This window comes from Hyperoodon ampullatus (genome assembly GCF_949752795.1).
Source record: "Hyperoodon ampullatus genome assembly, chromosome: 7".
In the NCBI taxonomy this organism is placed as follows: domain Eukaryota; kingdom Metazoa; phylum Chordata; class Mammalia; order Artiodactyla; family Ziphiidae; genus Hyperoodon; species Hyperoodon ampullatus.
Window position 1 is genome coordinate 19,682,764 of NC_136920.1, and position 15,137 is coordinate 19,697,900.

General features: G+C 37.6%; 1 protein-coding gene across 4 annotated transcripts in view; it reads right to left on the reverse strand.

Moving 5' to 3' along the window:
- The window catches only part of API5 (apoptosis inhibitor 5), a gene marked incomplete at both ends in the record, with an annotated part of 35,783 nt that overhangs the window by 15,524 nt on the left and 5,122 nt on the right, over positions 1-15,137 (reverse strand). For 2 of the 4 annotated variants that reach the window (XM_079707901.1, XM_079707902.1), the window contains 6 exons: positions 1,116-1,220; positions 2,152-2,358; positions 3,831-3,982; positions 4,500-4,565; positions 5,057-5,150; positions 6,246-6,407. In XM_079707901.1, coding sequence (XP_079564027.1) covers positions 1,116-1,220; positions 2,152-2,358; positions 3,831-3,982; positions 4,500-4,565; positions 5,057-5,150; positions 6,246-6,407 — 786 coding nt within the window. The remainder of the gene's footprint in view (positions 1-1,115; positions 1,221-2,151; positions 2,359-3,830; positions 3,983-4,499; positions 4,566-5,056; positions 5,151-6,245; positions 6,408-15,137) is intronic. The other 2 variants (XM_079707903.1, XM_079707904.1) reach the window with 2 other exon arrangements.

Here is a 15,137-nt window from a genome sequence, read left to right on the forward strand (position 1 = left end):
GTTATTAGCATTCTTTTTGAACGAGCAAGGGTTATAAAGTAATAATTATTCTACATAACTATTTAATACTGCTTATTTTTCAGTTAGGCTTTTACAGAATCAGAACATTTGAACTGGAAAAAAAATTTAGAGATGAAGCCCTATTTTACTATTGAGGAAACTGAAGGTCAGAGAGATTATGTGACTTGGCAAAGTCACAACGTATGTGAGTGGCAGGGCAGATTCTAAAACCCAGATCTCATGACTCTCAATATATCTGTGAGAATTAGTAAGGAAAAGAATATACATGACATTTTCTGCTACAGGTTAACAATGTATAAGAAAGAGACAATGAGCAAGAACTCTTAACAGCAAAGAATTATTTACTAACATTTACTAACATTTAAGATGGGCCTCCTTTGCTATCAAACTTAGTCTCTGGATACTAACTCAAAGTATCAGTAACTGCCACTATTCTTTAGGTTCATCTCTGCTTTACTCAATTCCAGTCTGATAAGCCAAACCCAGGACATGTGAAGGAAACCACAGTGCAAGTGCACAGTGAGACTCTTCTCTATCCTAAAGACCCATGAAGGAAATGGCACATACATTTCCATGTTTCAATTCAATAATCATTACTAGGTGCTTTTCAGAATTCTACATTAGATTCTGAGGATTCAGAGAGGAATAAGGTTAAATTGGGGAGAAAAATGTAGAGTCTTTTATATGCTGTAAAAAAAAATGTATATGTACATTACAGTTGAGATATATAGGGGACAGAGAGTAGTCAATTCTCTTGGAGAACGGATAAAGGACGTTTTGTGTTAATCGGTTAAATCTGGCTCTATCAGTCATAGAGATAGGAACTGTCATAATTGAACAATGTATTTAAAAGTATTAAGGCTACAAAGGCAGAGACTTAGACTATAATGAAAACTATAGGCGGTGCTTTCCTACTGTAGCAAACTCTCAATGAATCCATAACGCATTCCTATGTAATTAATCCTGGGACAGGTTACTAGCTAGCCACCACCAGGCCTTAAATCTCTTAGAAATCAGATCAAAATTAGTGGTTTACATTTATGTTGAAATATAGGAATGACTTTTCAGTGCTAAAAGCAGAAATTTTCTCTTACCTCCAACTGTATATCAAGACCCTCCACTGGGGTAGTCAAGGAACTGAGGTTAGGGAGAACTTGCTCACAGAAATAAGTCACAAACCTTGTGGAATGAACATTTTTCTGTAAAAATCCAAAGAACACTGAATTGTCAAAAATATATATATAGAGATATACATATATTATATTCTCTCAAACAGTAGAATGTCAATAGACAAATGCTCAGTACCAAAGCATCAAGTACTGTGGCTAAAATACAACAGAGTGCATACCCCAAAGCACCCCAGGAGTAACCTCAACAGACAATATATACTTTGTTGCAAAGTAATCTGGAGCATTGGGACTTTTATACATCTTTCAACTCTTATTTGATTCTCAGGTCAAATTTTGGGGGAAACTTTAGTGTTGAATTTTAGACTGTACATTCCCCCTTTAGAAGGACAGCTCCTTTATTTATTTATTTAAAAAACATTTATTTATCTATTTGGCTATGCCAAGTCTTAGTTGCGGCAGGCGGGCTCCTTAGCTGCAGCTCACAGGCTCCTTGGTTGTGGTATGCACGTGGGATCTAGTTCCCCGACCAGGGATCGAACCCGGGCCCCCTGCGTTGGAAGTGCCGAGTCTTAACGACTGCACCACCAGGAAAGTACCATGACAGCTCTTTTAAATTGTGTTTTTCAAACTGTGCTATGCACATCTCAGAAGATTCATGGCCAGAGGAAGCACAAAGCCAGAGATAAAGAGCAAATATACCTACGACAACAATCTAAAAAATTTAAGGAAAAAAAAAAGTTAAATTACTAACTGTTTTAAAAACTCCAGTGAAACTATAAAGTATGACGCAAAATCTCAAGACTTTTAAAAAGTCCCTAAGCAAAACTAGAAAGAAATTTCTTGCTGCTTTGGGCTCTTCACCTAGGCCTCCATAAAATAAATAATAGCTCCATTGGGTTAATACTTTTATGCAAAGGTTTGAGGAGAATGCTCAAGTGTATATCTATAGAATTTTAAGCTAATAGATCAAAATACCAGGTATATAAAACAAAGCGCTCACAGAGAAGAGGGGTACCGCCTGCCGAGTGCACTGTAAAAGCCTGTCCACACAGTCAGGATCCGAGGGATTGAAGGTTTGTTCCAGGTCAGCCTGTTCAGCCACCAACTCCACCAGTTGCTGCCTTCCACTCACTGTCTGTAAGCTTTTTAACCCAGATAGTATCTTCATAAACAGGACAAATTCCTCACCAGTCACGTCTTCTAGGACCTGGAAAGAGACGATTTAGAACAGTTATTAGTATCTTTATCATTTGAATGGGAAAGAAACATCAATACTGAAACAGCACAGCAAATCTGTTTTGCAAAGTCAGTTTGCTGCTAATGTTCCTGAAATACTGAAGAGAGGACAACTTCAAGCTTCAGTCAAGTTAGCTTCAGAATAAGCCATGCATTCTCAGTGGTGCGCTACATTGTATCCAATGGAACAAAATTTGGTTCTTGGAAAATTTTACTCTTTTTTTACGTATAAAGCACAGATATACATACAGTACATAAACAGATATACAGTATATCTGTGGTATTAAAATTTCATGGGATAGTGACTAAGGGAAAAAATATCTAAAAAGGCTCTTCAGGGGGTGATAGCCAAAAAAAAAAAAAAAAAAAGATGGAGAAAATGTGGCAATAAACTGTTAAATCAGACTCAGTTCCCTATATTTAAAAGCAGCCTCATTCACATTAATATGGTAATTGTATACAAAACAGGAGACCATGCAAATTTTAAGTGCTCCATATCAGTAGCTCTAAGCCTTTCTGTTCACTGACCAAAGGAGCAAGCAATCATGACGTATCCCACCAGATAACTAGCTGGGGCATAGGTGAAATATGCTGCTCCTTTCTCTCTCACTAAAGAAATCTTATCAATAAGCAAGTGAGTGGTGCTATTAGAGAAAATTTTGAATTTTCCTGAACACATAAAACTAAATTATTCCCAAACGTTGGCACTGTATGAATGAAACATTTTTCTGTAAAAATCCGAAGAACACTGAATTGTCAAAAAATATATATATAGATATATATATATATTATATTCTCTCAAACAGTAGAATGTCAATAGACAAATGCTCAGTACCAAAGCATCAAGTACTGTGGCTAAAATACAACAGAGTGCATACCTCAAAGCACCCCAGGAGTAACCTCAATAGACAACTGGCACATAAATGTAAACCTCAATATATGTTGGCACTGTATAATTGTGACGCACCTTTCAAATCTTAGCAACTGTAACTATACCAGTGCTGGGAGCACAAATAAGCATGGTCTCTAGAGCTTATAGTGTCATGGGATAGGAAGAAACAACAGGTCATTTCAAGGTGACTTCAGTTTCATTCTGAAACGATCCAGAATACTATGGGAGAATATCCTAAAATCAAGGAGGAAGGGCGGGAATTAGGTAAAAATTCCTGAAGGAAATGACTCCTTCTTGATGAATGCATAAATTTTAAGGATAACACCACAAAGGATTTAAATGTGATCAAACCCTTTAAATTAACACATTGATTCATCATTACAAGTGACCAAAGTGCAAAGCACAACATAAGAAAATCTTGAAGTTCTACGGTGGTTCTTACGGGATATATCACCTTATACACAACCTACATACAGCACTGATGAATACGGCTAATTTCAAATATGTTCTTGTGCATTAGAGAAGTTCACTAAAAGATAACCGAAGCTTACCTTCTTGGATTCAGTTAGTATAAGTTCCTCTACTTCCTTTGTTAAGACTTCATCTGGTAAAGTCTTAAGTTTTGTAGAAAGGAATTTAATTGCTCGTTCTCTAACAATGTCCTCTCCTTGAAGAATTTGGCTGAACAAGCCACCTAAAGTCCCTGCAAAACAAAACAGTTGCATGTAGCAAGTCAATTCTATATAGGAATGAAATTTTTCAAGTTAATTTGAATTACAGTACAGTATTTCTTTTCAAGTGAATTAATAAACTTCCTGAGTATCACTGATACTCGTTAAACTGTCTCAAATTTCTAAAGCCCCAACCATAAGAGTGATCATATGCTTTGTTCACGGATTCAGAATCAGCTTGAGCATGACTTTCCTTTTCTATCACTATTAATAATAAATAAACTCAGGTATTTTGGAAGAATTTCTTTAAAGTGGCAAAGGGAGTTTTCCCAATAGATTTCTAAGGGAAAAGTTCGATCTGTTTTTGCAATTATTTCTGCTGGTTTTTCGAGTCACAAACATCTTGAGCTAAGCTTTTTTTGGAGAATACTTAGAATTTTTATGAAACAGACGTCTCGGTGAATCCCAGACTTTATCCTTAATGAGTACTGCCAAACTCCCCAATTTTGGGGGACATCAAACACAATTCAGAACAAGAAGTGGCCTTACCTTTTGCATCCATCTTAAATATACTTAATAGGGCATTGTTCACTAAGTTAAATTCTGCAGAGTCATCTGGATAGAAAAAAGTGGTACAATGTATAAAATAAATGAAAAATATCATCTGCTTCATTTTCAAACTTAAGACTCAACATAGTTTCTCACAGATTACATTGAGAGGAGACATATAACTAAGCATTTCTCTCAAGTACCAAGAAAATACATCTTTCCTGTAAGGGTAGAGAACCTGATCTAGTGTACCTGTAAAGCTCTTATGTTAGGATGGTACAATTGAGAAACTACAGGAAATTGGGGGGCTGGGGGATGGTGGTGAATAAAAATTCCCCAAAGAATCCAGTCATTATACCTTTATAAACAGAATTCAAAACAAAACTAGAAATTAGATAATCACAAGTCAATAAGCTTCAAACTACTGAATAAAAAAGAGAATTTAAATTTCTATCAGAGGTAGAACATTCAGGAAAAAAAAAAAGCTAAGAAAAACAGAGTCATTATTTCAGAGAGAATTTATATTTAGATAAAAGGGTATTAATAGAATTCCTTACCTGTCTGCAAAAGTTGGGTTAGTATATCTGCCACTCGGGGAAGATTTTCTCCAGTGGCAAATTGAGGCAGCTCTTTAATTGCTTGCCGTCGAATCTGAACATAATTTCAAACAAAAAATTAACCAAATACTATCATAAATAAAAACAACCTCAACCTTTAAAGAAAACAAAAACCACAGACAAACCATATAGGGGTATATGAGTCACAAAAATATGAGATTTTTAGCAGTTTTAGAAATAATTTACTCCAATTTAATATTCAAAGCTTCACAGAATACTAAAACAAAATGTGGTGGAAAGGGACATTAAATACAATTATCTGGAGTAGGCAGATTTGAGATTATAAACAACAGTTTATATGCTGATTATACACAACTGTTGGGTTTTTACTACCTGTGGGTACATAATACAGTATCCCTCAAGAATGGCTACAGTGTCAATGTCACATCTAATAACTATTTACTTTAGAATTTTCAGTATTGACTACTTAATACATTTGTGAATACATTCTGTGAACTTCATTCCAAGTATGTGATCGTGGCTTATCTAGTTTAACATAAAAGTGCAAAGGAGTTAAATCTAACAAATTATGCATGAAATCATGATTCAATGATTTCATTTGAAAAGCCAGGGGCTAATAGCTGAAAATTCTTAGGAACCTGTATCAGCAGCCAGAAATGCTAATGGTTAATCCTGTTCCAAGGAAAAACGATTTCTTTTTATTCTAGTAATCACATACAGTTTTTTCACAGGTCAATTATTTTTCTGCTATGCAAAATATTTAGGGGTGTTGAAACTATATTTTATGCTGTAAAAAACTATATTATTATTTTAAATATCCAAGCAAGCATAAACTGACTACAAACTAACACTAGTCTGATTTCATATGCACAATGCATAATAATCTAAGGAAAAGATGTGAGCCACAACCATTTTCAACAGTGGATAACAAGTAAGCAAAACAAAGTATTATGTGATTCTACAGATTTTTCACAGTTGAAAGAACTAATATATTTTCTTACATGTAGATTTAAGCCTTGGTATGTTGTCACACCAGGCCACACTGCAGTATTTTATTGTGCACTGATATGATGGGTACTTCAGTTATATTAGCTACACACAGAAAATGTCTGAAAATGGCAAAAGTAACATCTGAAAACTTGTTGAAAAGTGTCAAACATAAACTTACTGATACGTCTTCATCCTCACAGAGGTCTAACTGTGCATTGATAGCAGAATCAGCCAATTCTGGAAAATGCTTAAAGAATTTTGGAATAAACTGAGCTGCTAATCTTTTTTCCTTGGTACCACCTTTGACACCATCCAATATCACTTGATAAGCATCTTTATGCTGAAAGAAAGAAAGAAAGAAGTAGAAAAGAAACACAATTTTGAAGGATGGGAAGCTAAACAAACTCTGCTTTAGTTAAATTTTACATAGGCTAAGAAATGGGCTTATTTTTGGAGTTTTACTGCTTAAATTTGACAGCTACCTTCCTACTATCTGCTCCCTGTCCCCCATGTTATTATTTGTGAGTTGGGAAAGAGAGAAGAATGACTCTAATATTAAGTGGAAAAAGCAAGTAAGTTTGTTATGTACCAACACTTCTTTATTCTATTGATTACTGACCCTAGCCTTGTGATTGTATCATGATTTAAAAATTTGTAATGAATATAATAGAATTCTCAAAGAATTGTGTTACATTTACTTAAATATATTTATCTGTTTCCAATTACCACCTTGCAGAAGGTAGACAGAGTACACTCCTGAAATTAAGCAATACAAGGAAGGTTAGGAAGCTTTATTTTGCCTCACATTTTAGGATATAAAAATGGCAATTCATTCTATATGGACAGCCAATTTCAATGAAGATAGATGCTAATATCACATATTTAATTTTTCATTAAAATAATATATTCAAAGCTCATTTGTTTCCTTTAAAAAAAATTTCAGAAGTGCTGTCCCTCAGATACTCATAATGTGAAAAATCAACAAGTTCCCAAACCCCCCTACACACCTGCCTCCAAACCAGTCCTTTTATTAAATGGATCAAGCTGGCAAACAAAGTAATAAATATCACAGCTACACAATACTTTTAATTCCTGGAAAACCTTAAACATAATACAAATACCAAATATGTATTTACTCTGTATAAAGCAATTCTCTAAATGCTTTAGGTAAGTGAGCTTACTTTATGCCATCAAGAGCGGAAAACTAAAGAACAGAAAATGGATTAGAGAATTACCACAAATTTAGTTTTGTGATAATCCTTCTCATGGACGATATACTGTGTTAAGTGAAAAAAAATATAGCATGATGAAAAGTTATTTAGGTTCAGTGGGATCTCAATTAAGGACATTATTATTATTATCATTATTTTTGGCCGCCCTACATGGCATGCAAGATCTTAGTTCCCCGACCAGGGATCGAACCTGTGCCCCCTGCAGTGGAAGCTCAAAATCTTGACCACTGGACCACCAGAGAAGTCCCAAGGACATTATTTTTGAAAAATAATCAGAAATAAAGTGCTCCATGTATCAAAAGGCTATGATCACAATTAGATCTTCTAAAGGTACACATTTTAATATAATCTTCATAATTACTAGATTACTTTAAAAGTTCATATATTGCCAACCTATCTAAAAAAACAAATTCTAAAAATTATTTCTAATAAACAAATTCCATCAAACTGATTAATGACAACTCCTACTATCTTTTTTTTTTACATCTTTATTGGAGTATAATTGCTTTACAATGGTGTGTTAGTTTCTGCTTTATAACAAAGTGAATCAGTTATACATACACATATGTTCCCATATCTCTTCCCTCTTGTGTCTCCCCCTTCTACTATCTTAAACATTAATACCACCCCCTAAATAACAGAAATTTCTGTGAATAAGGTTAGCTTCCTCATGAAATGCAGACACAAAATCAGTCTTCAGGAGTTACTACTTCAAAAGTGTATTATACACTTTTGGGCTTCCCTGGTGGTGCATTGGTTAAGAATCCACCTGCCAATGCAGGGGACATGGGTTCGAGCCCTGGGCCGGGAAGATCCCACATGCCTCGGAGCAACTAAGCCCGTGTGCCACAGCTACTTAGTCTGCGCTCTAGAGCCCACAAGCCACAACTACTGAGCCCACAAGCCACAACTACTGAAGCCCCCGCGCCTAGAGCCCATGCTCTGCAACAAGAGAAGCCACGGCAACGAGAAGCCCACGCACCACAACGAAGAGTAGCCCCCACTTGCCACAACTAGAGAAAGCCTACACGCAGCAATGAAGACCCAACGTAGCCAAAATAAATAAGTTTATATTTTAAAAAGTGTATTATACACTTTTTAGTGCAAAGGTTCAAAAAAATCATGGCTGACTTCTCTACCAATGTACACTCCTGTGGCTTGCTACATAGCTTCTAGTAGACTTCATAAAATTGAAGTATTGAGCAGTCTGACATCCTTAGTTTTTGCAGAGTATCACAATCCAATTTCCTTTAACTCAAACTTCAGACTTTACTTATAAACCCCTTTGAATTGCCTAAAATTCACTGTCTAAAATTAAATGAAGGATCCCTGCTTAAAACAACCAATCCCCCTACCAAGGGAAAAAAATGTGGAATAGAATAAAAAGGGATTATTAGCAACACTTACTGAAAGCCTACGTGGAACTGTGCAATGCCTTCTGTACATGCCTCACAATAATCCTGAGTTAGGTGTTACTATCCTTGTTTTTCAGATGAGAAAACCAAGTCTTAGAGAAGTAAAATAATTTCTCCAGAACCACATATAGTTAGTTAAGTAGCAGATCCAGGACCTGAACATGGTTCTGATGGCCTTTTAAGTCAAGATCTGTGCCTAAAACCAAGCTTCTTTAATTGGAATCTTTCAAATTAGTGTCCTGAGATCTTAATTAACAAAGGAGGAGAGAAAGAAAAGCTTGCCAGATCGAGGATTGTCAAAGGTAAAATTTGAGTCCTAAATACACTCTCCACACAGGCATATAAATTGAAATGTAGTACATTAAACAGCAAGACCTTTGGAAAGTTAAGACATTTTAACATAGTCATAATAGAAATCAAACTTTTTACCATTAATAGGCATCAGTTCTATCAAATAATTCCACAGACATTACTAATAGACTTCAACTAATTATCCTTTATGAAATGCAAAATAAAATTATATTCTTCCTTGGCAGCTTTTTGAATTATTTGTCTTTTAACTGTAGTACAGGGACAGGACTTTTTAACAGAAATCTCCCTAAAGTAATTACTACTTATGCTTTTCAAAGTAGGAAACAAGATATAAGTGATATCTGCAGTGATCATAGTGATTTAGTAACAGGTAGGAATGTAACCATAAGAAAATGTTTCAAATACTACACAGCACTGTGTATCTTTGCTTTTCCAACAGTTGTATTTATATTTTAGCTGGATAAATTAATGATCCTAATAAGAAGCTTTAATTGTAAATACTTTTAATGGATTTCTAAAGCTGTGTATTTATGTCTGATTTTAATTTCTAATTAAAGGAGAAAACTCTAAAGAAATCTCTAAGATATTTTCAAGTAAAAAAGTCAGTTACAATTTGATCCACATTCGGTAGACACATTCTAAAAGAAAAGCCTTGCAATTATGATTGTCAAATCACAACCGATATGCATAAGTGGTCACTGATGTGCCGGGTAAGCCACATTTGGGTCCAGGATGCAGCCTTTATGAAATAAAGCATTATTTTAGAGAAGAAAGGATGTAGTTTCAACAAATTTCTCAAGTATGACATAAAAAGAAAATGGATAAGCTAAGCTATACTACTTCCTTCCTCAGACTCAATTAATAAACTTAGTTTGAATTTAATATAAGTGTTAAACTGTTAACACTTCTACATTATTTTTGAGGGATTATGAACTTGGTTGGTCTGTGATTTTACCTTAAGCGTAGCAAAAAAAAAGGACCAAAAGAATGCCATTTCATGAAATATAAGTCAGTAAAGTTTACACTCTTCCACACTTAGGAGCCAATATACTCCTGTGTAAGAGAACACAGGAGGAAGGAGGAGCTTCAAGATGGCGGAAGAGTAAGATGCTGAGATCACCTTCCTCCCTACAGATACATCAGAAATACATCTACACGTGGAACAACGCCTACAGAACACCTACTGAACGCTGGCAGAAGACCTCAGACCTCCCAAGAGGCAAGAAACTCCCCACGTACCTGTGTAGGGCAAAAGAAAAAACAGAGACAAAAGAAGAGGGACGGGACCTGCACCAGTGGGAGGGAGCCGTGAAGGAGGAAAGGGTTCCACACACTAGAAGCCCCTTCGCGGGAGGAGACTGCGCGTGGCGGAGGGGGGAAGCTTCGGAGCCACGGAGGAGAGCACAGCAACAGGGGTGCGGAGGGCAAAGCTTAGAGATTCCCGCACAGAGGATAGGTGCCGACCAGCACTCACCAGCCCGAGAGGCTTGTCTGCTCACCCGCCGGGGCGGGTAGGGGCTGGGAGCTGAGGCTCGGGCTTCGGAGGTCGGATCCCAGGCAGAGGACTGGGGTTGGCGGCGTGAACACAGCCTGAAGGGGCTAGTGCGCCACGGCTAGCTGGAGGGAGTCCAGGAAAAAGTCTGGAGCTGCTGAAGAGGCAAGAGACTTTTTCTTGCCTCTTTGTTTCCTGGTGCGCGAGGAGAGGGGATTAAGAGCACAGCTGAAAGGAGCTCCAGAGACAGGCGCAAGCCGCGGCGATCAACGCAGACCCCAGAGACGGGCATGAGACGCTAAGGCTGCTGCTGCAGCCACCAAGAAGCCTGTGTGCGAGCACAGGTCACTCTCCACACCTGCCCTCCCGGGAGCCTGTGCAGCCCGCCACTGCCAGGGGCCCGTGATCCAGGGACAACTTCCCCGGGAGAACCGCAAGGCGAACCTCAGGCTGGTGCAACGACACGCTGGCCTCTGCCACCACAGGCTCGCGCTGCACTCCGTACCCCTCCCTCTTCCCGGCCTGAGTGAGCCAGAGCCCCGGAAGCAGCTGCTCCTTTAACCCCATCCTGTCTGGGCGGGAACAGACGCCCTCAGGTGACCTACACGCAGAGGCGGGGCCAAATCCAAAGCTGAACCCCAGGAGCTGTGCAAACAAAGAAGAGAAAGGGAAATGTCTCCCAGCAGCCTCAGGAGCAGCAGATTAAAGCTCCACAGTCAACTTGATGTACCCTGCATCTGTGGAATCCCTGAATAGACAACGAATCATCCCAAATTGAGGAAGTGGACTTCGGGAGCAACTATATATATATATATATATATATTTTCCCTTTTTCTTTTTCTGTGAGTGTGTATGTGTATGCTTCTGTGTGTGATTCTGTCTGTATAGCTCTGCTTTTACCATTTGTCCTACGGTTCTGTCTGTCCGTTTTTTGTGCTTTTAGTATAGTTTTTAGTGCTTGTTATCATTGCTGAATTTGTTTTTTGGTTTGGTTGCTCTCTTCTTTCTCTTTCTTTCTTTCCTTTCCTTCTTTCCTTCTTCTCCCCCCCCCCTCCCTCCTTCCCTCTCTCTCTCACTCTCTCTCTCTTTCTTTTTTCTCCCTTTTATTCTGAGCTGTGTGGATGACAGGCTCTTGGTGCTCCAGCCAGGTGTTAGGGCTGTGCCTCTGAGGTGGGACAGCCAAGTTCAGGTCCACAAGAGACCTCCCAGCTCCATGTAATATCAAACGATGAAAATCTCCCAGAGATCTCCATCTCAATGCCAAGATCTAGCTCCACTCAACGACCAGCAAGCTCCAGTGCTGGACACGTTATGTCAAACAACTAGCGAGACAGGAACACAGCCCCATCCATTAGCAGAGAGGCTGCCTAAAATAATAAGGCCACAGACAACCCAAGACACACCACCAGACGTGGACCTGCCCACTAGAAAGACAAGATCCAGCCTCATCCACCAGAACACAGGCACAAGTCCCTTCCACCAGGAAGTATACACAACCCACTGAACCAACCTAAGCCACTGGGGGCAGACACCAAAAACAACGGGAACTACAAACCTGTAGTCTGTGCAAAGGAGACCCCCAAACACAGTAAGTTAAGCAAAATGAGAAGACAGAGAAATACACAGCAGATGAAGGAGCAGGTAAAAACCCACCAGACCTAACAAATGAAGAGGAAATAGGCAGTCTCCCTGAAAAAGAATTCAGAATAATGATAGTAAAGGTGATCCAAAATCTTGGAAATAGAATGGGGAAAATACAAGAAACATTTAACAAGGACCTAGAAGAACTAAAGAGCAAACAAACAGTGATGAACAACACAATAAATGAAATTAAAAATTCTCTAGAAGGGATCAAAAGCAGAATAACTGAGGCAGAAGAATGGAAAAGTGACCTGGAAGATAAAATAACTACTGCAGAGCAGAATAAAGAAAAAAAAATGAAAAGAATTGAGGACAGTCTCAGAGAACTATGGGAGAACATTAAACACACCAACATTCGAATTATAGGGGTCCCAGAAGAAGAGGAGAAAAACAAAGGGACTGAGAAAATAACTGAAGAGATTATAGTTGAAAACTTCCCTAATAAAGGAAAGGAAATAGTTAATCAAGTCCAGGAAGCACAGAGAGTGCCATACAGGATAAATCCAAGGAGAAACACGCCAAGACACATACTAATCAAACAATCAAAAATTAAATACAAAGAAAAAATATTAAAAGCAGCAAGGGAAAAACAACAAATAACATACAAGGGAATCCCCATAAGGTGAACAGCTGATCTTTCAGCAGAAACTCTACAAGCCAGAAGGAAGTGGCAGGACATATTTAAAGTGATGAAGGGGAAAAACTTACAACCAAGATTACTCTACCCAGCAAGGATCTCATTCAGATTTGACGCAGAAATTAAAACTTTTACAGACAAGCAAAAGCTAAGAGCACCACCAAACCAGCTCTACAACAAATGCTAAAGGAATTTCTCTAGGCAGGAAACACAAGAGAAAGAAAAGACCTACAATAACAAACCCAAAATAACTAAGAATACGGTAATAGGAACATAATGATAATTACCTTAAATGTAAATGGATTAAATGCTCCAACCAAAAGACATAGACTGCCTGAATGGATACAAAAACAAGACCTGTCTATATGCTGTCTACAAGAGACCCACTTCAGACCTAGGGACACATACAGACTGAAGGTGAGGGGATGGAAAAAGATACTCCATGCAAACGGAAATCAAAAGAAAGCTGGAGTAGCAATTCTCATATCAGACAAAAAAGACTTTAAAACAAAGACTATTACAAGAAACAAAGAAGGACACTACATAATGATCAAGGGATCAATCCAAGAAGAAGATATAACAGTTGTAAATATTTATGCACCCAACATAGGAGCACCTCAATACATAAGGCAAATACTAACAGCCATAAAAGGGGAAATTGACAGTAACACAATAGTAGGGGACTTTAACACCCCACTTTCACCAATGGACAGACCCAAAATGAAAATAAATAAGGAAACACAAGCTTCAAATGATACATTAAACTAGATGGACTTAATTGATATTTATAGGACATTCCATCCAAAAGGAACAGAATACACTTTCTTCTCAAGTGCTTGTGGAACATTCGCCAGGATAGATCATATCTTGGGTCACAAATCAAGCCTTGGTAAATTTAAGAAAACTGAAATCGTATCAAGTATCTTTTCCAACCACAGTGCTATGAGACTAGATACCAATTACAGGAAAAAATATGTAAAAAATACAAAGACATAGAGGCTAAACAACACACTAGTTAATAACCAAGAGATCACTGAAGAAATCAAAAAATACCTAGAAACAAATGACAATGAAAACACGACGACCCAAAACCCATGGGATGCAGCAAAAGCAGTTCTAGGAGGGAAGTTTAGAGCAATACAATCCTACCTTAAGAAACAACAAACATCTCAAATAAACCTAATCTTACACCTAAAGCAATTAAAGAAAGAACAAAAAAATATAGCAGAGGGAGGAACACTCCCAAACTCACTCTACGAGGCCACCATCACCCTGATACCAAAACCAGACAAAGGTGTCACAAAGAAAGAAAACTACAGGCCAATATCACTGATGAACATAGATGCAAAAATCATCAACAAAAATACTGGCAAACAGAATCCAATAGCACATTAAAAGGATCATACGCCATGATCCAGTGGGGTTTATCCCAGGAATGCAAGGATTCTTCAATATATGCAAATCAATCAACGCGATACAGCATATTAAAAAACTGAAGGAGAAAAATCATATGATCAACTCAATAGATGCAGAGAGAGCTTGTGACAAAATTCAACACCCATTTATGATAAAAACCCTCCAGAAAGTAGGCATAGAGGGAACTTACCTCAACATAATAAAAGCCATAAATGACAAACCCACAGCCAACATCGTCCTCAGTGGTGAAAAACTGAAAGCATTTCCACTAAGATCAGTAACAAGACAAGGTTGCCCACTCTCACCGGTATTATTCAACATAGTTTTGGAAGTTTTAGCCACAGAAATCAGAGAAGAAAAAGAAATAAAAAGAATCCAAATCGGAAAAGAAGAAGTAAAGCTGTCACTGTTTGCAGATGACATGATACTATACATAGAGAATCCTAAAGATGCTACCAGAAAACTACTAGAGCTAATCAATGAATTTGGTAAAGTAGCAGGATACAAAATTAATGCACAGAAATCTCTGGCATTCCTGTACTCTAATGATGAAAAATCTGAAAATGAAATCAAGAAAACACTCCCATTTACCATTGCAACAAAAAGAATAAAATCTCTAGGAATAAACCTACCTAAGGAGAAAAAAGACGTGTATGCAGAAAATTATAAGACACTGATGAAAGAAATTAAAGATGATACAAATAGATGGAGAGATATACCATGTTCTTGGATTGGAAGAATCAACATTGTGAAAATGACTCTACTACCCAAAGCAATCTACAGATTCAATGCAATCCCTATCAAACTACAACTGGCATTTTTCACAGAACTAGAACAACAAAAAAAAAATCTCACAATTTGTATGGAAACACAAAAGACCCTGAATAGCCAAAGCAATCTTGAGAAAGAAAAATGGAGCTGGAGG